At 43.8% G+C, this 27976-nt stretch overlaps 1 protein-coding gene across 1 annotated transcript; it reads right to left on the bottom strand.

Annotated features, from left to right (window-relative positions):
- Positions 1-10303: 10303 nt before the first annotated feature.
- Positions 10304-26313, bottom strand: Gcm1 (GCM transcription factor 1). Its single transcript, XM_048423871.3, has 6 exons — positions 26214-26313; positions 24532-24725; positions 16323-16575; positions 15282-15394; positions 14262-14390; positions 10304-12496 (listed from the first exon to the last, which is right to left on the bottom strand). The coding sequence occupies exons 2-6, from the start codon at positions 24604-24606 to the stop codon at positions 11756-11758; spliced, it is 1311 nt and encodes a 436-aa protein (XP_048279828.1). The 5' UTR covers positions 24607-24725; positions 26214-26313; the 3' UTR covers positions 10304-11755.
- Positions 26314-27976: the final 1663 nt, after the last annotated feature.

The following is a 27976-nucleotide window of genomic DNA, read 5'->3' as shown; positions in this document are numbered from 1 at the left end:
AGGAGGATTCATCCCACTGTGGGCAGTACCATCCCTAGCAGTTAGCAGCTTTCTTCCATTATTTCTGCTTCAAGCTCCTGCCTTGTGTTCTTACCTTGGCTTTTTCTTTTTTTTTTTGATGATAAAAACAATTTTTCTCCTCAAGTTGGTTTTGTTCATGATGTTTATGAGAACAAAAAGAAAAGTTAACTAGAATAAAAGAAGATATGAAAAGGGCAACTAAAACTCGTATTTTGTGTTTTCTGCCAAGTAATATGTAAGAATTGTTGGGGATCAGTCTTCAAGGTGGGTTGTCTGCATGGAGTTCCTATTCTTCCTGGTGATGTTGACTGCCTGCCGCCCCTCAACAAGATTAATCTTAAAATGAAGATTTCACTGGTAACAACAGCTGCTTCCCTCTCCCTACCCCCAAACAAAACCAAATTACCTGATTGGGAGTGACAAGAAATAATATTGCCTGACTTCCTTTGTCAGTTAAGCAGTGATTTTTTTCCTTTGGAACCGGATTCCCAGGAATTAGGAGATGTAAAATGTTTCAACAATTGAATATCTTGACCTGGGGAGATGACTCATCAGATAAAAAGCTTTCCCCAAATGCATGAGGGCCAGAGTTCATATCCTCAACCTAGTCAGCCTGCAATCTGAGAACTCAGGAGACAGAGGGCTTCTAGAGCAAGCCGGATAGCTAGATGAACTGAATTAGGTACCTCCAGGGCCAGTGAGAAACTCTGCCTCAACATATAAGGAGGTCACCTGTGTCAGCTTCTGGCCTCTGCATGCATCATCACACACATGCATGCTTACCTGCACACACACACAAACACACACACACACTAATACACACACACAATCATACACACACATACTCATATACACACACTCATATATACACATACACACACTCATACACACATATACATACACACACTTGTACTCACATGTAGACAGAAAAATTTAATAATCTAAAGATGAGATAGTGGGGAGAAGCTGAAGAGAATATAAACCACTATTCTAGCTATGATCCTGAGAGGGAGGAGTTTCATTTGTGCAGCAATTATCATATCAACAAGGTGAATAAAACCTGAGCTAGTTCAAGTGGGAAAAAAAATCAAACCATTTAAATTAAAAGATTGAGGGTGTAGAGAAATAGTTCAGCAGCTAAGAACATCTATTATATGTAGAGCTCAATAAAAACTAATTTAAAAAAAAAGAACATCTATCATTGCTCATGTAGAGCAGCCAAGTTCAGCACCCAGCACACACACCAGCCAGCTGGCAGCTGCATGTAGCTCCAGCTCCAGAGACACAGAAGCCTCTGACCTCTATGGATGTCCATACTCGCAGACGCATGTATACATATAGTTAAAAACAAACATATCCTTAAACATGAGATGAAAGACACAAAAAGATAGAAAGACCTTCCATGCTTATGGGGTAGAAGATTTAATGTTGTTAAAATGCACACACTGCCCAAAGCACTCTATAGATTCTGTGTAATCTCCATGAGAATCCCAAAGGCATTCTTAGCAGAGCTATAGAAAACAATATTAAGGTTATATGGAAGTCCCACCTCCACTCCCAAATCCCAAAGAGCCAAAGCAATCTGGACAAGCAGAGAAAAGATGGAGACTTCACAACTCTTGACCTCGAAACACGCTGCAGATCCAGAGTAAACAAAACCAGCATTCTATCAGAATAAAAACAGACACACAGACATTCCAACAGTACAGGGGTCCCAGAAATAAATCTCCACATTTGCAATTGGCTGATTCTCAACAAAGATGCCAAACGCTTGCACTGAAGAAGCCTCTTTGGCCAACGGGCCTGGGGAAACTGGACATGCACCCAAGAAGATCAAAACTTATCCCCCTTCTCTTACCCTTACAAAATTCAATCCAAAAGCAAGAGTTCAAAACTACTAGAAAAAAGAGCTGGGGAGACACTTCAAGATGTTGCTACAGGTAGTGGTTTCCTGGGTGGAACTCGCAAAATCCCAGGAAACAGAAACATAAAAATGACAATATTAGATGAGACTCTAAAGTTCTACAAATCCCAGAACACAGCAGTAAGGAGATAACCTACATGTTGGGAAAAAATAGTCACAGACTATCCATTTGACAGACAATAGACAAAAAGTGTGCAGTACTCAAAAAACCCAACAAAAAGGCAAGTGTCTACAACTTTTTTAAAAAATCAAAACGGTCTATAAAATATGGGAACTTTTCTCACCATGAATAGGTGTTGGAGAAACGTAGGTCAAAACTGCAGTGCAATTCCACCTCACTTCATTTGAAAGGGCAGGGATTCTTCTTGCAATTCCAGCTTTTTTTTTTTAACATTGATCTGTTTATCTATGCATCTTGTCTGTGTGTCTATCTGTGTTTCTCACTGTGTGTATGCCCCTGTATGTATCTGCATGTGTCTCTGCATGAGCTGTCCCTTGTGCTATTGATTTTAGCCCTCCTAATAAGTGTAAGGTAGAATCTCAAAGTAGTTTTGATTTACATTTCCTGGATGGCTAAGGATATTAAACATTTCTTTAAGGGTTTCTTAGCCATTTGAGAACTCTATTTAGATCTGTATCTCATTGTTAAATGAAGTCATTTGTGACTTTTTGATATCCAGTTTCTTGAGTTCTTTATATATTTTGGATATTAACCCTCTGTTGGATATGTAGTTAGTAAAGATCTTTTCCCATTCTGTAGCTGCTGCTTTGTTCTATTGAATGTCCTTTGCCTTACAGAAGCTTTTCAATTTCATGAGGTCCGTGTGCTATTAGTGCCCCGTACAGGAAGTTTTCTCCTGTACCAATGTGTTCAAGGCTACTTCCTGCTTTCTCTTCTGACAGGTTCAGAGTATCTGGTTTTATGTTGACAGCTTTGATCTACTTGGGTTTGAGTTTTGTGCAGGGTGATAAGTATGGATCTATTGGCATTCTTCTACATTCAGATGTCCAGTTTAACCAGCACCATTTGCTGAAGATGCTATTGTTTTTCCAGTGTGTATTTCTGGCTCCTTTATCAAAATTCAGGTGTCCCCAGGCATGTGAATTCGTGTCTGGGTCTTCAATTCGATTCCGTTGGTCAATGTGTCTGCTTTTACGCCTATTCCGTTTGATTTTCATTACCGTAGCTCTGTAGTGCAACTTGAAATGAGGGATGGTGAGACCCGAACAGTTCTTTATTGCTCAGGATTATTTTAGATATCTTGAGTTTTTTGTTTTTGTATATGAAGTTGAGAACAGTACTTTCAAAATCTAAGAAGAATTGTGTTAGAATTTTGATGGAGCTTCCATCTGTAGGCTGCTTTTGGTAGGATGGCCAGTTTAGGTGAATGCTTCTTGTAATTTTATAGGCATCTTGTTCTTTAGGTTAGAAAAAAATTTCTTCTATGATTTTTGTTGAAAATATTTTCTTTACCTTTAACCTGGGATTCTCCTCCTCCTTCTACTCCTATTGTTCTTAGAGTTGATCTATTCATAGTGCCCCAGATTTCCCGCAAGATTTTATGCCAGGAGATTTTTAGATTTAACATTTTTTTTGAATAGTGTATTCAATTCTTGTATCGCGTCTTCAGTGCCTGAGATTCTCTCTTCAGTCTCTCTTATTCTGTTGATTAAGCTTGTTTTTATAGTTCTTGGTGAATTTCTAAATTTTTCATTTTCAGAATTCTCTCAGTTTTGGTTTTCTTTATTGGTTCTATTTCCATTTTCAGATCCTGAACAGTTTTATTCATTTCCTTTTGCCGTTTGTTTATGTTCCCCTGTATTCCTTCAAGTGATTTATTCATTTCCCCTTTTAGGAAGGCTGTTGAGGTCTTTTTCTGGGGCTTCAGTATGCTGGAATATTTAGGGCCTGCTGTGGCAGGGTTGTTGGGCTCTAATGGAGACGTATTGTCCTGGTGGATATTGATAGAGTTTTTATGCTAGTGTCTAGACATCTGAGATTGGGAAGATTTTAGTTCAAAGTGATGATATCTGATTTTGTCATTGTTAGGCGGATGTTTCCTTGGTTTTTCTCTTTTTTTTTTTTTTTAGAGTGTGGTGACTGCATATAGCCTGTTAGGACGTTTTCTGTGTACCTGAAAAGTGTGGCCACCAGGGGTCCCAGGTACAGTGTATTTCTGGGTATTGAGAATTGATGTTTAGGAATGGGGATACGCTAGTGGTCTGAGAGGTTCCTAGGATGGGGGAAGCAGAGGTTCTACCAGGACCTGCTTATCTAGTCTCCTTAGAATGGGGCAGAAAGTGAAGGAGAGGTCCCTCCAGAAGGTCTGCTAGAAGCTGGGGATCAGACTAGGGAACTGGAATTGGAGGCACAGAAAGAGAGGTGACGATCTATCTGTAGTCAGTCTACTTGCTTCTTTGGCATGAGTGGTCTGTGGGCTAGCAGGGAGTGCCTACTGGAGTTGGGGAAAGGAGGTTGGAAGGGGAAGGCCTGTGGGATCCATAGGGGTTAGCAGGGAGTGCCTACTGGCATTGGGGAAAGGAGGTTAGGAGGGGAATCCATAGGCGACGTCTGCAGTAGGGGATGTTCTGTAGAAGGAAATTCTTCACATTCTTAATACTATGTGCCCATGACTTAATATCAACTTTCTTATGGGGGTTAAAAAAATAAAAGAAGACTGGAAATGTACCTCAGTTGATAGAGTGCTTACCTATCTTGGACAAAGTCCTGAGTTCCACCCCCAGCACCCTACGGATCACACCTAGACGACACACACCTAGAATTCTAGCAATTGGTAGATAGTGGCAGGAGTTCAAAGTCATCCTGGGTTGCACAACCTGTCCAAGACTAATCTGGCTACATAAAATCCCCGTATAAATTTGTATGTGTGCGTGTATGTGTGAACATGTATATGTATTCATATATGTATGTTAGTTTTATATGAGTATATATGTATACACACAATAAAGAAGAATACTATTACTCTCACTATATATATAGAAATATATGTGTGTGTATTATATATATCATATGTATGATTAACTGCCCCTTATCTCCCGATACTTACAAAATCTGCCTACATTACTAGAGTATCCCTACCTTTGACTGGTCCAAGAGACACTGAGTCTGTTTGACCCTCCTCAATATTCACTATGTTCAGAGTCATTAATTATGGCCTAAGAAGCCATAGGGAAGCTTCTGTGTCATGTCTAGGTAGAATGAAAGCCAGCATTGTGTAATAAGCTGATATTCCAACCCAGGAGATACACACTCACTAAAAAGTCACCCTGGGACTGGAGATATGGGTCAGTGGTTAGGAGTACTTACTTGCTGCTTTGCAGAAGACCCAAGTTCAAGTTCCAGCACCCATGTGGCAGCTCACAGTCATCTGAAACTCTAGCTCTGGGGAGCTATTGCCCTCTTCTGGCCTCAGCAGACACCAGGAATGCACATATGGCAGAGACACATGTGTAGTCAAAATACCATACACATAAAAATAAAATAAAAAAGAAAAGCACCCTTTGAAAGTAATAGAGGTGCCTGATTCACCAGATATATGGATCTCAATGTAGAAGCAAAAGAAATATGAGACGTCAAGTAACCTGATGCTTCTGAAGGAACGCAATAACTCCCGATGAACAGAGTCTGAAGAAACTGAAATTAATAAAGTACCTCCCAAAAAATGATCATACAAATGTCAGTAAGATTCCAGAGAAAACAGAGAATAGGTTTTGGATGAAGAGTTCAGGAAAGAGGGATTTTTGGAAAAGAACCATTAATTTGTCAAGGAAATGAAGAATTCTGTGAATCAAGAATACAGACAAAGCCTCAGCAATGGGTCAAACAGAAGGAGGAAAATGTGATGCTGAAAAATACCAGTCTTTAGAACTGTCCTGCCGAACACTGAGATTTCATCTCACAGCAGTCCAAGTGGTAGTCTTTAAGAAAACAAGACATGTTATTGAGGATGTAGACCAAGGGACCCTTCTACCCTTCTTCCAGGAGGGTGAACGAGTCTAGGCACTATGGAAGCCAGTGTAGTGGTTTCTTTAAAAAAAAAACTAAAGCTAGATCTTCCTGTGACCTGGATGGAAGCCAGCACTAGAGAAGCTTGCGCATCAGCGTTTGTCACAGCGCTGTTCACAGTAGTTAAGCGATGGGACCAACCTAGGTAGCCAACAACACAGGGATGGAGGAAGAAGTGTGCTTTCTACGCGCAATGGAAGTTTTTCATCCATAAATAGGAATGAAGTCATTTGTAAGAAAATAGATATGATTGGAGAGAGAATCATATTAAGTAAATTCATTTAATATCAGAAACACAAATATTGTATATTTTTCTCTCATTGTCGGCTCTAGATTTTATACAAATACTTAAAGCTATGCTTAGAGTGTATGTTCACATCTGCTGTGAACATAGAAGTCTGTCTATGAGAACAGGAAGAAATGTAAATGGAGAAGGTCGGGGGCATGAGGAAAATACACTAAGAATATAGTATAGATCTATGTGGAACTTAAGAACAAATTTAAAATCAAAAGAGAATTTCACAGTAATACATATAGAAAAAAGAGAAAAGGGACAAAAATAATAATGAAAGAATAAACTATTGGTGACCTGTGTGACAACATTAAACCGAATGAAGCTTCATCGCTTACAAAATGCCTGAAAACCAGGAGAAACGAGCACAAGAAAATGCATTCAATGTAATAATAACAAATGATCACCTAATGTTGGGACAGTTATACACATCCCTGGAGAGGACGTTTAAAGGACACTAAAAAGCCACGAAGAAAGTATCACCACAATCTCAAAATGTCAAAAATAAAAGCCGAATCATTGTGAAGTCTGCAAGAAAAGCACCAAGTTGCATGAAAAGACACCCTTGCTCACCTGACAGGTCCCTCAGGACAGATACATATTGAAAGCTGGAAAGGAATAAAATGGTATCGTCTGGGAAGAAAGCAACTGGCCAAGAAAAATGAATGGAACTTAGATAGCTTCATGTCAAGAGTCAGAGTCAGAAACACAAACAACTATGTGCTGTCTTGTACAGAAGGCCCAACATTTAAAAAGAAAAAAAAGATACAGAAGGAGATTAGGAAGAGGCAGGAGGTGACGAGAGAGGTCAATAAAGGGCATGGAGATAAGAGGTCAATATGAGTGTGTGGATAAGATTAAATACTGCATCAAAGTGTCACAAGAAACCTGTTATTGCATAGAATTATGCTGTGCTCATAATTTTTACATGTCTGCAGAGATGAAAGAAATGAACATAACATCCAACCAGGATTACCAGTCAAGGCTCTCTGAAAAGGCATAGAAACTATAATCAAAGAAATAGCAATGAGTTCAAGGAACTAAGGCTGGTTTTTGTGTATATGAATGTTTGCCTACATGATATATATTTGTACATATATACATACATACACACACATATGTACATACATACATACATACATACATCTCTGCCTGGTGCCCACAAAAGCCAGAAGAGCATGTCATCTCTCCTGGAACTAGTGGCAGATGGTTTTGATTCATCATGTGGATACTGGGAATGAAACTCTGATCCTCTGCAGATCAGCAAGTGCCCTTAACTGCTGAGCCTTTCTTTGGGCCCTAGAAGTTCTGAATATTAATCTTTTCAGATTGCAAGGAAATATTGATTCAACAAATGCCTTTGAAACAATTTAATATCCATATGCAAAATAAAATGAAACTCAACCCTTTCCTCATACCTCATACATGAAATTTATGTAGAAATAGAGTGTAGCTTAGCTATAATAGCTAAAACCAAAAATCTCTCAAAGAAAGTACAGAAAAAAATCCTTATGGCCTTGGATTAGATAGGATGCAATAACTGGGGAAATATTTGTAAATCGCACATTTGATTACAAATGTTTATTTAGACGATTAAAAGCAGAAAGCTTATAAAACACATATCTGACTAGAGATTTAGGTTCTGAAGATATAATTCTTAGACCTCATTATCTGTAATCAAACAAAGAGATGTGAGCAGATACTTTACCAAAGCCATAAAAATGGTAAATAAAATATAAAAAGATGCCCAACCCTGCAAGTCACTGGGGAAATGTACTGTAATGCCTCAGTGAGAAGCTAGTTATAGTAGCTCATGCTTGTAATTCCAGCAATTGGGAGTCCTGGGTTACATAGTGAGTCCCTGATCAGTCAAGGCAACAGAGCAAGACCCTGTTTTAAAAGATGAAGCCTTAGTGGGAACCTCTAATTCTTTCTAAGAATGGCTAAGAGTTAAAGGAGCTTGAAAATGAAGTCAAAGAACGGAACTCTTCTGATAGGATGAAAAACACTGCAGCCACTTTGCCACACAGCTTGGTGGTATCTACTAATGCTGCAGCGTGCATTTTAACACGTGATGGAATGATTTCATGCATTGGTGCACAGACTGGAGAAATGTCCACAGGAGCCTTTAATGTGAACATTCATAGTAGTCTTATTCATAATTTATGCAGCTGGAAACAACCCGAATGTACAAGATTGATTTACGGATGAAGTGTGGTCCATTCATAAAACAGAGTAAGTGAACTGACTACTATCACACAAGACATTTGTAGATCTTAAAAGCATCATGCAGAGTGTAGAAAGTGGATTTTAAAGGCCTTGTGATTTCACTGCAGGTAATTTAAAAGATTGCAGCACTGTAGTGATAGAAAGCACACAGCGGCCTCTGAGGCTGAGAATCAAGGAAAGAATTGATTGGTGAGGGGCCCAACAACTTTTTAAAAGCTTTTTTTGGGGGGAGAGGTGGTAGTTTGAGACGGGGTTTCTCTGTATAGCCCTGGCTGTCCTGGAACCCTGTAGACCAAGCTGGCCTCAAACTCAGAGATCCACCTGCCTCTGCCTCCTGAGTGATGGGATTAAAGGTGTACGCCACCACTGGCAGGCAGAAGGAACTTTAATTATGTGTATTTATGTATGTCTGTGTGCATGTGAGTGAGGGCATCCCCAGAGACCAGGAGAATGTGCAACATCCCATGAAGCTAGAATTTTAGGGGTTGTGAACCACCTGATGTGGGTGCTGGGGACTGAACTTGAGTCCTCCGTAAGAGCAGTGTATACTTTTTTGTTTTGTTTTGTTTTTCGAGACAGGGTTTCTCTGTTGGTTTGGAGTCTGTCCTGGAACTAGCTCTTGTAGACCAGATTGGCCTCAAACTCACAAAGATCCTCCTGCCTCTGTCTCCCGAGTACTGGGATTAAAGGTGTGTGCCACCACTGCCCGGCCTAAGCAATGGACACTCTTAACCGCTGAGCCATCTCTCCACCTCTCCCCTAGCTAGCCCCACACCAACAGAAGTTTTTAGGATAATGGCAGTATTCTATATCTTGATTTTAATTTCATTACACAACATGACCAAGTATACTATGAGCAAAAATCATCAAATTATACAGCTTAGATGATGAAGAATGGGGCTGGTACCATTATGAATCTCTTAGATCCTAATCTGTGATCAGAAACCAGAGACACATAATGTGAAAACACAGATGTAGAATCTTACTATTTGAAAGTCTAGAGCTAAGTGTGAGAAACAGCAGGGAGTTAAGAAGTAGAAGCCTTTGGAAGGTTGGGAATCAGACTTGGGAGTGGAGATGGCAGTTAATCACATATTCTTGCTTTGGCAAATATCAAAATTATGAATTTTTGTAAGTGAAAATGTTTGAGATGAAAGAGTGCTTCAGTCTAGTGGAGAAAAATGTTTGCAATACCAAAATATCTCAGATCAATGGAAATTAAAATCCAGTGATTCTTTTTTCTTTCGATGTAATTAGAACCTTCTAGTATAGGAAGCTCCATCAGGCCCATGGCTACATCCCACAGCCTAGGTAATATTCAATAGGGCCTCATCACAAGGTCATTGTAAGCAGCTGTAGATTTCAAATAAACCGTGTCTAGTCTGAAAAGTACATTGTGTCCCCGAAGAGAAGGTACACCAGCAACATGGCAGACAGACTTGGCTATTTCAATGTGTTGAGCTACATACTATGACTTTTGCACTCTTCTTTATATCTGTTATACTTCAACAGTTTCTTTTTATTTATTTATTTATCTATTTATTATGCATACAATATTCTGTCTGTGTGTATGTCTGCAGGCCAGAAGAGGGCACCAGACCTCATTACAGATGGTTGTGAGCCACCATGTGGTTGCCGGGAATTGAACTCAGGACCTTTGGAAGAGCAGGCAATGCTCTTAACCACTGAGCCATCTCTCCAGCCCCGTCTTCAACAGTTTCTTATCGCATTTATTGTGTTTGTGCACATAGGTGTGAGGGCGGCAAGCACATGCGGAAGTTAGAGGATATGACTTCACACATACACATAATAATATAGAAAACAGTATATTATATATATTATGTATAATAATATTCACATGTATATCTAGAAAAGGGCATTATTCTGTGGGGTAGACAAGAAAAAGTTTTCAGTATTGCAGAGGACCAGGGGAACAAGAGACATCATTTCTTTTTGATTCTTGTATCATACACATTAACTATGAATCAAACAGCAAAGACTATTTTGAAAACACTTGCATATGACTTTTCTGGACAGTACTTCAGCAGAGCCTGGGACTGGTCAGCTGAGGAAGGAATAGAGATGCTTTAGTTTAGCAACTTGGGTTTGGAGGAGCAAGGCTAAAGCCCCATTCAGCCCTACATGCTAAACCATGGAGCCATGCCTCTTAGCCTCCACGAAGAATGTTCTAAGTTTGTTTGAGATAGGTTCTCACTGTGTAGCCTGGGCTGACCTCACGCTCATGGTCCTTCTGCCTCAGTCTCGCAAATACCGGGATAGCAGGTGTGCACTGCTGCCCAACAAAGCTTTGTTATTGGAATTTGTTGCTGGGGGTTGAACCCAGGGCCTTTGACGTGCTAAGCAAGTTCTGGTCTGCTGAGTCCCAGCGCAGCCCTTGACAAAGACTTTTCATCAAGAACTTCTCATATGAACCCGACACTGAGATACAATAAAGGATAGGAAAGAGCAGGGCAGAAACTCAGATCTGGTGGAAGCCGAAGTCACTGAGAAGGAAAAAGGAAGGAGATGTGGACTTCATTCTCCTCCTGTGTCCATTTGGTTTTTGTTCTTTATAAATAGGATGAGGTCACGCCTCTTGTTTTGTCAAGTCACAAATCTAGAAAACATGTTTTTTTTTCTTCTTTAAAAAAAATAAAGCTAAGCAAAGTATTAAATACTTCTTTGGTAAAATGTTCAACTCCACACCTCCACAGTTCTTTGTCTTCTTTCTGTTCCTTCAGTTTCGGCTTCCAAAAAGGCATAGACGAAATGCTAAGCTGACGTAGTAAGACTCCTCCAGACAGCCCCACTGAGGTGCTGAGTTTCCAGAGCTTGGTCAGGGGCATCAGAGAGCATTTTGCCCCACAATGCAAGAGTTTCTTTTCCCTTTTTTCTTTTTTTCTCTTTTTTTTGAGGGGTGGGGGGAGGCTAGGTAGGTGGGTTCTGAGACAGGGTCTTTCTACACAGCCTTGGCTGTCCTGAAACTCAGTAGGTAGACTAGGCTGGCCTTGAACTCCCAGAGATCCAACTGCTTCTGCCTCCTGAGTTCTGGAATTATTCCTGGCACGCGTGAGTTTCTATTCCTGACTACGGGTAAACACACTAGCATTGACGAGGCGAAGAGAGGAAGACTGCAAACAAGAGCCCTGTCTACTGCTTATCACAAGTCCGACACTCCTCTGAGGCTATGCTTCGAAACCCATTCTCGAAGGATATTCTTCCAGCCCTTTACTACCTCACAAGGAAGGGAGGGAGGTCTGAGTCATCTTAAAGGGCAGAGGTTGAGAAACATATCATTGTTGAAGTGATCCAAGCCCGTGCATGCCATGTCTTCATCAAAATCCCATTTGCTGCTCTTGTTGGGCAGTGAATATTGCTGCTGAGGCTGAGAGCCATAGGTGAGCAGGAAGGGGTCCTGCTGAGGGGAGTGGTACGTGAGGGAGGGCACGTAGCTGCTGAAATCCATAGGTACTTTCTCTTCATAAGGTTCGCCGCCTGGGTTGGACCACAGCGGATGACAAGCAGTTTGCACTGCAGCTGCTTCCAGCGGAATCTGTTGGGGAAGGTGCTCCAGAGAGTTCTGGGAGGGGAAGAAGTCGCAGGGCCAGTTGGTCACAGGCAAAGGATAGTTGGGGTAGCACGCGTTATCATTGGGATTTCTCCCTAAGGTAGCATTTTTATTCCAGGCTTGCAGATCGTCGTAATCCGTGTAGACCCCAGGGACAGCAGACTGAAACTGATCTTCACTGCCGTAGATCCTACTGCTGGGGAATTTGCACTTCTCATAGAGCGGAGTGGGGTCCAAGGTGGAAGCTGGATCTTCCAGCTCAGTGGTTCCCCCCAAACTGTAGCTCTTGGGGAAGGATAGGCAATCATTCAGGGAGTTCTGCTGGGGAGTGTTAGCTATTAAAGATGTACTGTAACTGCTGGGCAGTTGGACGCCTTCCTGGAATGACCAAGTTAAAGGTAAACTTCCCTGACTTGGTATTTCACCGGGAGGAGCCTGGAAAGGGAAATGAACACTGGCATTAATAAGTTAAGCGAATCCACATGGCTACCCCAGGCACCCGTGAGTTATTCTGCAAATATCCCTCGATAAGATCACCTTCATTCCTGGCATATTCTGACCATAGGCACAGCCTCTCCACAACTGCTGGGAACCGGCGAGGGGAGACTGACTCCTACTCCAGTTTACAACTTCCTAACCTGTGAAGAGCCCGGTGCACTCCGGGGACACACTGGCTGCTTAATGTGCTTCAGATAGCAGATAGCTGCCTTTTTGCAACATTTATAGGAGGCTATCTAACAAACAATACACACAGAGAACCTCAAAACAAAACAGCCCTGCAGGTTCCCAGAGTTATGCTAGTCCTGGTACACCTCTCAGGGCCATCTCTCAGGCCCACGTCCACCTCTTCCTTTTCCGTCTCCCCCACCTGGCCTGGGCCAGTTCCTAGTGTGAGAGATCACGGCATTGTTGAGCTTAATTGGTTTTCTCCTTTAGAGACTTCTCTCTGAGATCATGGAAACTACACAGAATAGAGCATAAACTGGTCAGCTTTAATTTCTTTATGTGGATGTAGTATCTATATTAGCCCTGAGAAGAAGAAGCTGCTAGGTCTCTCTGACATGATTCATTATGTAAACTCTCCCCTCATAAGAGGATAGTCTGAGGGGAGGAGACAAAGATTCTGTCCAAGTAAAGTGTCAGAGATGCCCCGGGGCTGAGATGAAGGATGAGGGCCGGTCACGTGGATTTGGGAGCACAGGTCCTGTGTCACAGACTAAATCATGATTCCTTCTAGATAAGGTACACTCAAAGCTCTCCAAGCGGGAATTAGCACGGTATCAGAAAGACAAGCCCGCTCTGCTGGGAAGCCCTTGCAGCGTTGGACTTCTTGACACAGGCTACACTCATCTCTACATCTGGAGGGGCCGTCATTTGCAGAAATTTCTTTTTTTCTTTCTTTCTTTTTTTTAAAAAGCAAACCCAAGAGTCTCACTTTATAGCCCAGGCTGGACTCCAACTCTGGATCCTGACTGCTGGTTTATCTCTGTCCCCAGAGCTGGGATCACACCAGAGAGCACCCAACTTAACAGCGGTCTGATTGTTTAGATTAACAGTTCTCAAACTGTGGGCTGTGACCCCTTGGGGGTCGCATATCAGATGTCCTGCATCTCAGGTATTTGCATTATGATTCATAACAGTAGCAAATATTAGAGACATGAAGTAGCAACGAAAATAATTTTTGTGCTCCCCACAACATGAGGCGCTGTATTAAAGAGTCACAGCATTCGGAAGGTTGAGAACCACTGACTTAGAGGAAATTGCGGCCGTAGACCATCTGATTATTTTGACAAGCTAAGAAAACCATCTGTTCTAGGGATATGGAAACTTGAAAACAGAAACTCCAAAAGCATAAGGCTGATAACATTTTGTAAAGATTATTTTGATCGATTCTGAGTTTATTGGAACTAAAATATAGAGTTGCCAAATATAAGTTAGATACTGATTCAAGCTCCTTTTTAAAACTTATGATGAGTCTATGACCATACTGAATATTTGCAAGCCTGTTTCAAGTGTGGTGGAAAAAAACATTAAGAGTAAAATTTCAGATTAGTTTATCCAGTGCATGCTTGCTTATAGATAGACCAGATAGAAGAATGCCTGTGGCTTTCATTGGTCAGTAAAGGACTGGGACCATCTACCATGCCCATTGCCGGGGTGAGGCCTCCATGCATGGATGAGCACATTTAGGGCAGCTGACCTTAGTTTCCGGGCTCCCCTTCATTCGCAAGGAGCCAGAGGCGGATGCCATGTGCACCTTCTTCATTGCTCTTCTCGCCTCTGCTTCTAGTTTGGTCTCTGGCTTGGGATGGTCATGTTCTCCTTTTGACTGAAGAGAGAGGCAAAGTCATAGAAATGAAGCAAAACTTAGTAACAGGATTACACTTCGTGGGGCATAGCTTTTGTTCTCTGTCCTGTCCTCTCCGGGGACTTGGGGTCAGCAAGGCTGCCTGCTCCGGCAGAACTCTTCCCAAGCCTGCTGAGCTCATGCCTGCCTCCTGTCCTGTGAGGTCTCTTCCTTACGTCTGTCTCCTAGGGTGTCCTCGTAGTGTCTGCTAGTCATGCTCAAATTTTCCCGCTTAATCTTTGGTGCAATGCTTACATAAGACCGCTATAATCTCTCTAGTTCACATAGTAAGAAACTAGTGAGACCTAGAGAAAGGGCGCCATCTAGATAACCTCTCTTGGTTAGTGGCGCTGGATGTCCACAGCCAAGCTGGGAGTGAAACGTTCAGCCCTCGCCTGAGCTGGCATTCAGCTGGTAGCTGAAGTTCAGCTGCCGTGGGAACAGCCGAGTCACAGTTTGGGAGAGCTGTTTTGTCTGACACCAGACGGGCAGTCTGACACCAGAGCCCACTCCTCACCTGTCTACATCCGGGCCCCACTAGCGTTCCTGACAAACCCTGCAGAAAGCCGGGGTTTCTGAGAGGAATCAAGTTATTTCTGTGTGAAGAGCTAGTGCTGAGTCAGCTGGGGCTGTGGAAGGCCACAAGCGAAACGCTAGGCCTCCTCTCTCCTCAGGGGTGGAGGCACTCAGCCTTCCTGGGTTTCCAGGGCTCCAGCTTTGGTGAAGTAGGGCGTGTGGGCATTTGCTCTCCCAGAAGGTGGGCACAGTCTCATAGACCCCGACACCCACAACCTCTGATAAGATTCCTCCACAGAAAACACGGTAGACACCTGGCACCAGAAAGAGAAGCCGAGTAAATAACTCAAACCCAACCTGGAAAAATATGAAGCGTCCGTCGTGCCTCCAGAAGTTGGTGACCGGAAAGCCTCCATGGCCGCGGCAGGGAATGAGCTTCAGAGGACCATTGCAGTTGGGACAGCACTTCCCTAGAAGAAGCAAAGAAGGCAGCTGACTGGACCACCCGGGCTGACTTCTGAGTCTGGGCTGCCCTGCTGGCTTTCAGCGTTGGTTCTAGGATAGTGGAGAGGAACCTCCCTGCACCGTCCCTGCTGCTTCCCTCCGCTGGATCTGACTTGTGACCAGCATCCTCTCTACCAACGGCCAGCTGGGCTCACACATGGATACGCTCAACAGCTGCCTGACGGGTGCGATTATCTTACAGGTCAAAGCACTCCGAAGAGCAAAAGGTTCCCCTACTTATTTCCTAGTATTAAGTATTCTTTCTAGAGAAAAAGTATTTTATTTCATGATTAGTAACTCAGATTTAATGGGGGGCAAAGCCACATGGGAGAGAAAGAACCCCGTCAATAAATTTCCACTCGGTTGTAAATGATTGAGAGGAAGTTTGGAAAACACACTGGGAAAGAACACGAAGTAACTTGAGGTGTAAATTGTGGGTTGGGATGGGAAGACTGGGAGCATCTATTTCACAATCCAGTGAGTATGATATAGAGAAGGGAGAGCAAGCATCTTCATGGGTAATATGGGCACAAATCTAAACGGGCAAAGCTGAGTTCATAAGTTCAGTCATGCTACTCCCAAAGACTGTGTTCACTGAGGGGACTCAGGTGCCATGCAGCAAGTCTGTAAACCACTTTCTCCTGAACTTTCCATGAGCTAATTTCTCTCCAAAGCAATGGGGTCCTTCATGAGGGGGCTCTGCACACAGGAAGCCTTGCAGGCAGAGATGGGGGGGATGGGTGACTCCCTCTTAGTGCTCCATCAGAATGCCTTGCCTGTCACTTAACTTCAGTGGGAAGGCTGACTGGGCCCCTGGGACATGTCCACCCTGGCTGGAACATCTGCACAGACTCCCGGCCTCCTTGCTGCTGCCCCCAAGCCTGCCTCACTCACTCTGCTGCTTCTGCCTGGCTTTGTCACAGATGGCGGGTCTCAGGTAGATCTTGCGGCCCTCCTCGGTGGAGCAGTCCCGGCTGCACACCACCACGCCCAGGCACGACTTCTTGAGGATGCGGGAATTGTGGTTGTTGGTGTTCCGCATGGCCCAGCTGCTCAAGTGGCGCTGGGCGTTCCTGTCCTCGGAGCTGTAGATGTGTTTCACGTAGGAGTCCGGCCACTCCTGGAACCAGTCAGTCTTTTTCACGTTCTGACGGAAGCACAAAGATTCTGTTGGAGTTTCATCCAGAAAACCCACCTGTCCGCCACCATAGAGTTAACAGGTGTAAAAGATATCTGGGCCAGAACAAGAGACCATTGGAAGAGCCTCACCTGATTTTAATCCTGGTGGTGGAATCTGGGGACACTAACAGTGATTCTCAACCTTCCCAGTGCGGGGACCCTCTAATTCAGTTCCTCATGTTGCGGTGAGCCTCAACCATAACATTATTATTGTTAAAATCATTGCTACTTCATAACTATACTTTTGCTACTGTCATGAATCGTAGCATATCTGTGCTTTCTGAGGGTCTTAAGTGACCCCTGTGAAAGGGTCATTCGATCCCTAGAGGGGTCGTGACCTGAAGGTTGAGAACCACTGTCAGCAATGGTAGCAAAGCGTCTGCTGTGTCTGTCAAGCATTTGCTCTCTTGCAGCGAGATGAGCTAGAGCTGAGCCCTTCTGAATTCGGCTGTTTCTCCAGCCCTTGGTGACAACAGGAATGGCCATTTCTCAGAGAGAATTTTGGGGGTGCAGTATCTCGCCACGCTCTTTCCTAATGACTACGGGAAGCACAGTGAGATAATGACTCAGACCACACTGGTTGCCATGCTGGGAACCACAGTCGCCAGATAGGCAAAGCAGAGCTCTGGTTTGGAGAGGTCTGGAAGCCCACATTTCCCTCTGTGGGCAGTTTCCTTGTTGCCCTCTACCCTCAGACTCACAGAGGAGTCCGACTGAGCCTGTGAGCTTACCCGGTACGGCCCTATTCCCTGCATGGGAACATCTAACTGGACTCTGTTGTGCAAGGTCAGAGCTGTGACTCAAAAGGTCTCGAGTTCCGATTCGGCCAGAGGAGCAGCTCGGGCAGCAGTGGGGGGTGGCGGCCACCCAGGTACTGCAAAGCAGCTGTGGTGGCAGATCTCATGCTAAATTTTGAAGCACAATATAATCACCCTAAAAAGAGGTCCTTAGAGCGTAAGTTGCTTGGTTTGCTGTTCTGTTCCTGCACGTGTAAAATAGGGATGATGAGATTCTCCTACAGCAGGAGTTCTGAGGATTAAATATCATGCGTGTTAAATACTTGTCACAGCCTCTAGCAAGCTGAGTTGCTGGGTGTGGCTCGTTTTGCCACGCCCCACAATTGTGGCTGACATTGCATGTGAGAGATCCTGCCAACTCTTAGAAAGAGAATCATCCTAGGCTGACTCTGTGCCCATCATCATGGCTCTCACAGACCTCACACAGAAAGAAGAACAGTCTTCATTTCGAAGATTCTCAAAGGTCATGGTAGAAGACTCTTGGGAAAACCAGAAAAAGAAATCAAGCTACCAACCCTTTGCTTTCCCAACAAGAATATACAACACAGACCGTAAGCAAAGCCAAGGAACATCTGAAGAGAGACAGAGACAAACACCAGTGCCAGGATGTGTGAGCATTTCCCCTGGGTTAGACTGCTGTCCTAGAGGAAGGGGCTCGATAAATCAAGCCCCGTGCTGCTGGAGGGGCCCCTGAGGCCCAGTGGTAGCTACAGTACTGCTCTATTGGAAAGCACAGCCAGGGAAGCTGAGTCCGACTATCTGCTCTTTTGTGGGGACTATGGCCTTGATGTGGTTCAGGGTCCGCGTGAGAAGCCCCCTATAACCTCAACACCTGCCATCTTTTCTTCCTTTTTACTTCTGACTGAAAGTGTAACCAATGCTTTCCAGATTTCCATCTCAGAAAAGCATAGCAGAATATATTAGTTCACTTTTAAAGATTTATTTTAGCTTTTGATTGTGTGTTTGTGTGGAGAGTGGTGTGTGCACCTGAGTGCCAGCACCCAGTCTGGGTGCTGGGACTGGAACCCAGGTCCTCTGCAAGAGCACTAAGCACTCTTAACCTCTGAGCCATCTCTCCAGCACTAAGTATTTTACTTTTGAAATAATTAAAATGCCGACTAAAACACTAAAGTACATATTTGCCTTTAATCATTTTAACTATAAAGAATTGGTGGACTTGATTTGTATTATTCTTTATGACACACAGATATGAAGACGAAGAGAGACAAGGGGTCAGATACTTAGAGGAAAGCAGGGATTTCTATGCCAATGCCCCCACCCCACTCCTGCCAAGGTCAGAACCACAGAGCCATGAGCCAGGAGAAGTGAAATGTATCCACGAGAGCCCCTCTCACGTTCTGACCAAAGCAAAGACTTCATATGTGTGAGGAGGAGGTGACTCTCAACGCCTTTGAAGCTATTCCCAAATGGCACCCCTGACACCCTGTTTTCTAGTTCCCTTAGTGAGGCAGTAGAGTATGAAGGGAGGCGTCTACTAGAGGGAAGCATGAGCCCACGGAGCTCTTCTCCTGGCTATTGTTTATTTATTCTGTTGTTTGCCTGCACCTTCAGTGGAATGTTTGGCAACTTTTTATATTAAAATTGGAATGATGGCGGCTCCAGATGCTCCAAACGTCCGAGAATCAGAAGAGCATGAGGAGGGCGCTTTTAAAGGACCACAGAATTCGCCACCAGGAACATAAAGTTTTAAAACCGAGAACACGGATTCTTAACCTTGCTAGCAATTCCCAGAAAAATGCTCCCTTCTTTTTAGAACCTTTGTTAATTTAATTTCTAACTTTTCATAAAACGCTTTCTTCTTTTTAGACACCTTGTTTACTTTAATTTCTAACTTTTCATGAGTAACTCTTTGTTTTTGCTCTTGGTTAAGAAGTTTATAATTGAAAGGGAACATCTTTAAGTTTTTCAACCTGTCACATCTAACAGATCTATATTTTATCATCTCTTGACCAGCGTCATTAGGAATTTAACTGATATTCCTATGACTTCTCTGCATACTTCTTTACAAGGAAATCTAGTCCTATAATTTACTCAGTACCTCTTAGCTGTATGAGAACACAAGGACACTCTTTATTTGACCTTCGTTTTAATTTAATTTCATCATTTGGAGTCTTCATAGGCTATCATAAAAATTATTTATTACTATTATATAAAACTAATAAAACCAAATTCTTAAGTAAGATATCAAAATATTCACATTATGTAAGGTGAGGTGGTTTTCATCTGTAATTCTAGCAGCTGGAAGGCTGAGTCCTGAGGATTGTTTCCAGGCCAAGGCCATCCTGGGCTACAGTGAGAGACCTTCTCAAAAAGTAAGAAGAAAGAAAGAAAGAAAAGAAAAACAAAGCCAAAAGTTTACATAGGTTATTACATTATATTAGTTTTCATTCTTAGTATAGTCAACTCTTTTGTTTTGGTTTGTTTTCTCAAGACAGGGTTTCTCTGTGTAGCTTTTTTGGTTGTCCTAGACCTCGCTCTGTAGACCAGGCTGGCCTCGAACTCACAGAAATCCACTTGTGTCTGCCTCCCGAGTGCTGGGATTAAGGGCACACGCCACCACCAGCTGACAGTATAGTCTACTCTTGTATAAAGCAATTGTCTTCCAGCATAAATAGCTTACTATGCATTAATCCTTTATATTAGTATCGGCAAATAGAACAAGGACATCAAATACACAGACACACACACACACACACACACACACACACATGCAAACAAGGGCTCATCTAGCCCAAGTTAGTTTTAGACTCACTATGTAGCAAAGGCTGGCCTTTTCCTAGGGTCATGGAAATACAACACAATACTCATACCCAGCTTTTCAAACACCTTAAGAGAATCAGTTAAAGAAAAAATTATACGTTACTAAAAACACAACAAAATGTCAGGTGTGTGGCACACACCTTTAATCCTAGCATCCAAAAAGTAGAGGTAGACAGAGCTCTATGAGTTCAAGTCCGTTCTGGTCTACATAGCAAGATCCAGGCCAGCCAAGGTTATGTAGTAAAACCCTGTAACAACAGCAACAGTAGCAAAAGACAACAAAATTGGCTCTCACTTTGACCCTACAGATAACTTTTTGAAGTGAATCTGTCTCTTCTAGGTCAACTATAGATGGATGGAATTCTAAACATCGTCATGCTCCAACAAAAGTCTGCATCAGGAATTGCTAGCAATCCTGCTATTTCCCACCTGAGGAGAGAAGTTCCATATTGCTAGGTCAAGTTCCAACTTTCACACTCTCTTTCATGTCCAACTCCTCTCTTCTCCCTTCCCTTCCCTACTCCTACCACCCAAGCAAAAGATGTGTAGTGGGCGAGAGCCCATCATCACAGATGCAGGAGTGCCCCACTGCCTTCATATCGGAAGCTCGGGGTGGTAGAACCCCAGGCCCAACAACAAGGTCTCCTCCGGTAACCATGGGTGTCCATGTAGTTGGAACTGTCCCAGGAGAGCTTGGGATCAAGTAGGAGGCAGACAGAGAGGGCCAAGTTACAAGTGTCTGCGTGAGAGACAACCCGACCTAGCCATGCAGGACAATAGTAATTGATGAAGAACGCAGAATCGGGTTTGCCCGTTGCCTCTTCAGCGCCCCCGCACATCTGATTGCTTGTGATTACAAGCAGGCACCTGGCTCTACAGAGAGTTCAGTCACAATTTGGGACTCATCCTCTGTGAAGGTAGAAGGAATTTTGCCAACTAAAATCTTGGTCCAGCCATGAACTAATTGGAGCTACAGCCCCTTCATATGCGACCCCACTGTTATAAGGAATGCTGTCTCTATGAACTCAAGCCTTGGAACTGTGTTGCTGGTGCAGCCTAGTGGTAGCATGGAGTCCTGGTTTACCCTCAGTACTACAGATCAAAACAGAATTAGCTAGGCATCATGAAACTTGAAATCTCAGTGCGGGTAAAAAGCAAGAGGATCTTGAATTTGTAGCTACCCTGAGCTACATAGTGAATTCAAGTCCAGCCTGGGTTACATAGTGAGCTCTAGCCTCAAAACAGACCATCAAAATAACAACAGGAACAACAAAACCACCACCAACAAAACAACCAGATTGGAAGCATGTGAGTAAATGCCTCAGTGTTGTTTTGGCCATGGGTTTGACCTGGCAACTGCCCCATGCTCAGCAATAAAATGATTGAGGTGTCTGTGGTGTTTCTAGAACAACGCTTCTCCAGCTTAGGAAAGCCGGCTGCTGTGAGAACAGTGGGCGGTCTGTGCCCTGTGAAATGAATGCTGTTTAACGAAAAAGGGCATTGAGTGTCTCCCCAATTTTTAGTCAAAAAGAAAAAAAAAGTTGCAATTTTGTCTCTCAGCTGCCACAGTCTGTGGAACAAGTGTAAGACTCCCTGGGACCATGTAATACACATTCCAAGTGAAAGTAAGACAAGACCAATACCAGACACTTGCTGCTCGGACCACGCAAGCTCTACAGTGATTAATTTTGCAGGTTCAAATGTAATTTAAGGGGAATTGAACGGGAAAGCACAACCGGTGTAGTACGCTGTCCTGGAATAAGACTTCCATCCATGATAGTGTAGTCAAGAGTCTGTGCTCCTGGGCTGACACCACGGTGAATGTCTTGGGAGAAATGGAAAGCTGGGCATGTGGGCCCACAGCAGTAATCCACCACTCAGGAGGCAGAAGTCTCCAGTTCGAGACTAGCCCGGTCTATGACATGAACTCCAGACTAGCTAGGCAAAGCTATACAGCTACAATTAGCTGGGAGACTGAGGCAGGAGGATTTCCGTGAGTTCAAGACCAACCTAAGCTACAAAGGGAATTCTAGCCCATTCCAGAATGAGACCCTGTCTCAATAACCTAAATAAATAGAACTGGAGAGATGGTTCAATGGTTAAAAATTCTTGTTGCTCTTCCAGAGGAACTGTGTTCAATTCCCAGTACCTACTTGACTCACTAGTGACTGTATCTCTAGTTCCAGAGAATCCACTGGCTTCTTTTAGCCTCTGAGGGCACCAGGCATGTACATAGTGCACAGATATACGCACAGGCAAAACACTCATACACACCGAAAGTAAGTAAGAAGGAAGGAAGGAAGGAATGAAGGAAGGAAGGAAGGAAAGAAGGAAGGAAGAAATATAAACAAACATGAACAAACAAATAAGTGAAACCACCCTCTGGGCCCAGACCGACAGTTCTAGAATCCCTGGCTATCAGAATCAATAGGTACAGAAGAGACCACTGCATGCTGCAGTATTTTCAGGAGGAAAAGGGATTTGAAGAGAGGCAGATAGTTCCAGAGGCCCTCCAAGTAGAGAGAGGTACAGCTGGAACTCAAGTCCAGGGCGGTTGTCTCCAGATCCTCAGACTCTCTGCCTTCAGATTGCTCTGAACCACACAAGCCCCATTGCTGAAAACTTTCTGAGATCTTTCATTTTTCACCTTAGCTGGTTGTAGATATGATTTCGGAGTTTGCATCAACCCAGTTCTGGATGGGGTCGTGTCTACTCAGACTGAAGGATGTTTGTACTTAATTACTGCCCTGAGTTTTCCAAGCCGAATAACTTTTTCCTAAGCAACCTTTCACCTGTTCAGTAACTGCAGAGGGTCTGTTTCCAGAGCAAGAGTATACATGTTTGCCATGGACTTCCCTATGCAGTGGCCTAAGGAGTCAAGAATGCTATGGAAATTCATGCTGGAACAAGTGCTTTGGGCCTGAGAGTCCCTCTGGGGAAGCTGTGCTTTCTCTTTGTTTACAGAGCTGATGAAGGATATGAATCCTCTATCCAGGAAAATTGCATGTTTTTTTTTTTTCTTTTTAAGATCAGCCTCAGAGTTGTGGTAATTTTCCCGTCTCTGCCTCCTGTGTGGTGGGGTTATAGGCATACACCAGCACACCGGGAAAAACGCTTGTGAGGACACAGGGTTGCCCTGCCTGCCAGTTTAAAGTTCTTCCATATCTGCTGACCTCAGCTGTAGATATCATCTTCAGCTCACATTCCTGGGGTGTAAACATGAAATTAAAAATAGGGAGAAATACGGGCCATTGAGCCAACAGCAATTACAATTGACTCTAAAGTTCCCTAAAATAGCTATTGCAATTGCAGTACAAATCAGGAACAACTCCCAATGCAAGTCTGGAAGATGGATGGATGTTGGCCTGGCTGCGTGATGGCTTATTTGCCCCCTTGAATGAATGGGCTTATTTTCTGCCTTCCAGCTCTCTCCGCATCCACCAAAGGAGATCTCAAGAGGGAAATTAAGAGAAAACAAAGATGCAAAAAGAAGTGTCTATTAGAGTGAAAACCCAGAAAAGTCGTGAGCTGAGACTGGAATCCCCAGTCCTCCTCCCTGCTTGTTCCCCAGGATCAGACAGACATTTGGTAGTAGTGGACTCTGGGCTTAGAGTTTGTAGTCATAACGTTCGGTCAAAGTATCTTTAAACACCAGGAAGAGAGGACAAGATAGTCAGGAATGATATACATTGAAACTTGGTCTTAATTAATGCTTTCCACCAAATTAGAATTCAAAGATCAATTGCTAGCTGGGCCTGTGATCCCAGCTCTTGGGAGGCAGAAACAAAAGGATTGTGAGTTCAAGGCAAATTTGAGTTCCTTTCGGGTATTTAATGCTCACTTAGGCAGCTGAGTAAAATCCAGTCTCTCTCTCTCTCTCTCTCTCTCTCTCTTTCTCTCTCTCTCTCTCTTTCTCTCTCTCTCTCTCTTTCGCTCTCTCAGTCCTGGGTAGAGTAGAAGCCACCCATGAGCCACTCCCTCAAGACCGCCTGTGTTGCCCAAGGGCACCACTGCTCAGCTATTCCAGCTCCAGGGTTAACTGCTAAAAGCACTACAGCAAAGAGATGCTAGGGGGGTCTTATGTGTTGCTAGAAGTCGGACCCCTGACAAATGCTGTGAACTGAGAGCGAGCCAGCTTCAACAGGGAGAGAATGTGCTTTCTTTATCTTGGTTTACTCTTGGGGTGTCTAGAAAAGAAGTAGGTACCCAGATTCTAGGCCTTACATCTCCCCTTGAAGAGGGGTTGAAGCTCTGAAGTAGGACCTCACAGGTTCCCTTCTAGAACCTGGCAGGTTAATTGTCAGCCAACAGAGCCACATGCTAGGGGCAGTCCTGCAGGCACTTACCTGTGGCAGTTTCATGTCATTTATATCCCAGCTCAGTATCTCTTTGTCTTCAGGATCAAAGTCATCCAGTTCCATGATAAGGTCGGGTCACCACAGGCTTCCCTCTGCTCAACTCCTCAGAGACGTGCTAGAGAGCTCTCGCTCCCAAAACTGTGTCTGTCCACGCAAGCAGCCCCGGGGCTTGTTTTCCAGAGCTAAGAAAATAGATGATAGGAACGTTGATGATTGAAGAGATTACAAACTGTGAAGCCAGATGTGTGGTGGTTCGTACCCCAGAGCCTGCGGCAGGAAGATTGCCACGAGTTCAGGGCCAGCCTGAGTTACCGTGTGAGACTGTGTCAAAGGAGGGCGGTGGTGGCTGAGCAGGTAAAGGTGCTCACCACCAAGCCTGGAGATCTGCGTTCAGTTCCTGGACCCCACATGGCAGGAGAGAACCAACTCCCACAAGTTGTCCTGTACCCTCTGGACTGGTGCACACACACTCATAGATGTTAAAATAAAAGTAAAAAGCAAGTAAAACAATAGAAAAAATCTGCTTATCACCTGTCCGCTAGAAATAGCAAGTCCGCTGACATTTTTGCAAGTACCGACTGCTAACGAGAAACAAACTGCCGAAGCCACTAGGCTGGCTGCAGCGGAGTTGTCTAGGGTTCCAAGACACCGGCCACAGCTTTTGTCTTCAGGTTTGGGTTTTTTTTTTCTTCCTCATTGCTAGACATCGTTATGAGAGTCTTTAGAACCGTTATTGTCTGGAGTCAATGACTTAGACCTATTTCTACATAAATTATCTAAATTTACATAAAGATACACAGTGAACCTAGGATATATTCCCAGAGCAATTTAGATTAAGGAATATGTTCATAGATAAACTCCCAGGTACTGTTCCTCACCTTTTCAAGATCAGCCACAGCCCCGTGGTAACAGCCCTGAGAAACATGAAGTCCCTTCCCCTGAGCAAACGCAGGCGCTCAAGGCTGCATACAGACTTGAGAGGGTTTCTGTCTTTCTTATTTTGTTCCTGAGTCTGTGGTGCTGAGGATTAACACTGGGGCCTTACACTGCACCCCTGAGTCCCAGCCACGGCTCATTGCCTGTAACTTCTAAGTAAATTTCTATGTTTAGGAAGTAGTTATTGAGCTGCTGGAAAAGAAATGGTTGACACCCTAATTGCGATAGCTTAATTGACAAATACAGAAGGTGTAAATATTAAGTCACAACCATAACTCCCTTAGCCGAAACTTGGTTTTAGCAAATTAGAATGGATATGATCCACAGAACACTTTACATAAAACAGAACAGATGAAAAAAAAAAAAACCCTATACTGTCAAAACCTGTTCTTAGCTGAGGCTAGATACTTGCTTTTAAATTAAGAGAAGGGGAATAAAATTTTTACTCTAAAAGATTATAGTCATTTTTGAGACTTTAAAAACACACACTTTTATGGAGTAAGCGTTAAATTAGTATTTCCCTAAAAAGTTAAGAACAAAATACTGAAAAAAACAGCTTTATCCCTTCAATAAGTAAACTCAATCTTTCCCCAGGATTAAAATAAAAAAAAACTTGCAAGATCTCCCCCACTCCCTTTTTTTAAGTGTCTTGACCATTTCATCGTTTTTTTACAGACCGCGAGCTGGGACAAATAAACCCGTGTCTTAGAGGCCTGCGGCCGTGAGTCACTTACACTTTCTACCGTCTGTCCTGAGTCCTCCCTTCAGGCTTCTGCCCGGGTGTCATCCAAGTGTCAGTTCTGGTTCAGGTCCTGCAGGCTCTGGTCATCTCGGAGTGGACGCTGTTCCCTAAGCCAGGTCAGGGTACACTATGCTAATGACTCTGGCAACCGTCCAATCAAAATCAAGATGCTTTCTGCTAGGGACAGGTAGGAGCAGCCTGTCTCTTCTCAGGGTGCCAGTCATGTGATGAATATTCTATGGGATGCTTCTGAACTTTCCCCTCTTTCATTTTAAGAGGATGTCTAACTTAAAGTGATGGTGGGAGGGGAAAATGTCCTGGGAAGATGGACGGAGCTTTTTCGTTTTTCTTCTGGTAGTTTTGAAGGTCAAGTCCAAGAGCTACCGAGTCACAGAAGATGAGTTTCCCACCATTCGTCCTGCCTGCGTGTGAGAGAAGGCAGACACAAACTCCGTGGTGACAGTGGAAATTATTGAAATAGTTTTTAGACAGCTAACATCCCCTGAACCATTAACATTGAACGCTATCCTACCAACCTAATTCGTTAGCGTACCAAGCCTTCTGATTAATTCAATTCTTCCTCAAGATGCCCTCAGCGAGTTCTTTCCTCTAGAAATATGCTCAGGACACCAGGGTGTCCAGCTCCTCTCCTGTGTTCCGGGTTGTCTGCTGGGCTCTGGAGATAGAAAAAAGAATCAAGAGACATCGAGAAGTTCAGTATAGCTCAGGGTGCTGGTGCAGGGCTGTAATTCCAGAAGGCAAATTGAGAGTGTCTCTGTGAGTTCAAGGCCAGCCTGGGCTAGGCATCAAGCCCTTCTCTGGTGGATCTTTCCCCACTGCCATGTCTAAACCTTATCCATCTTTCAGAACTTCTAACATGCTCTTCTGATACCTTCCAACACTGTTCTAAAACACATGACTTCTCATCTCAATAGCATTCCAGAACTCCTCTCTGTATAGCTCAGTGCCAACACTTTTTTAAAATGACAAAATAAAATTGTTGTTTCTAATTCATATTGCAAACTTTTACACTACTACATTTTCGTCAGGTCCTCTCAAACTCCCGTTTTGTTCTGCGTATTCCAGATGTAGATGCTGTTTTCTTAACCCTAATCCTACGGTTTGTGGGACTGCCTCTCCTTGTGGGCATGGCTCTCTGCTGGCTTCCCAGCGAGGATCTGCTTTGAGTTGGGAGGGGGGTGTTGCTCATTTTCTTCACAGGAAGCCCTGCTGGGTCCCAGCTGCACTGTCAGAGTCATTCCTGTCCCAAGCACTGGTCCTTCCTGGTGACAGCAGAGTGAGCGCCATATCCTAAGAATGAGATCTCACCTTGCCAAATCCTGGCCTCTGCCTACTGACTCTGCTGTAGAATATGCTGGTCTCAGACCCACTATGTAGCAGAGGCTCATTTTAAACTCCTGGCCCTCCTTGCCTCCTCCCTCTCTCAACTGTCAGGTTTACAGGGAGCAGCACACACAGTGTGTTAATGTGGCCAATGGCAGCATTAGCCATAGTAACCTCCCTTGATTGTGCTCTCCCAATGAATCAGATGCCATGCTGGGTATTTCCCTAACTTAGGTGTAGTACTCACCGCATCTCTACCAGCCCCCTACTATGCCTCCTTGGCAGGCACTGCCACCATGTTCACCTAGGTACTGTTCTTAGATGTCTTGCTCACAAAGAAGGAGATCAAACTTCAGAGAAACAAAACTGCATGGTCAAGTTTCTCAGGGGCAGAACTGCAGGGGACCCTGA

The sequence above is a fragment of the Myodes glareolus genome, chromosome 4 (genome assembly GCF_982192425.1).
Source record: "Myodes glareolus chromosome 4, mMyoGla1.1, whole genome shotgun sequence".
NCBI classification, from domain to species: Eukaryota; Metazoa; Chordata; class Mammalia; order Rodentia; family Cricetidae; genus Myodes; species Myodes glareolus.
The sequence above is the reverse complement of the archived record's forward strand: the minus strand, read 5'-3'. Positions and strand labels throughout refer to the sequence as shown.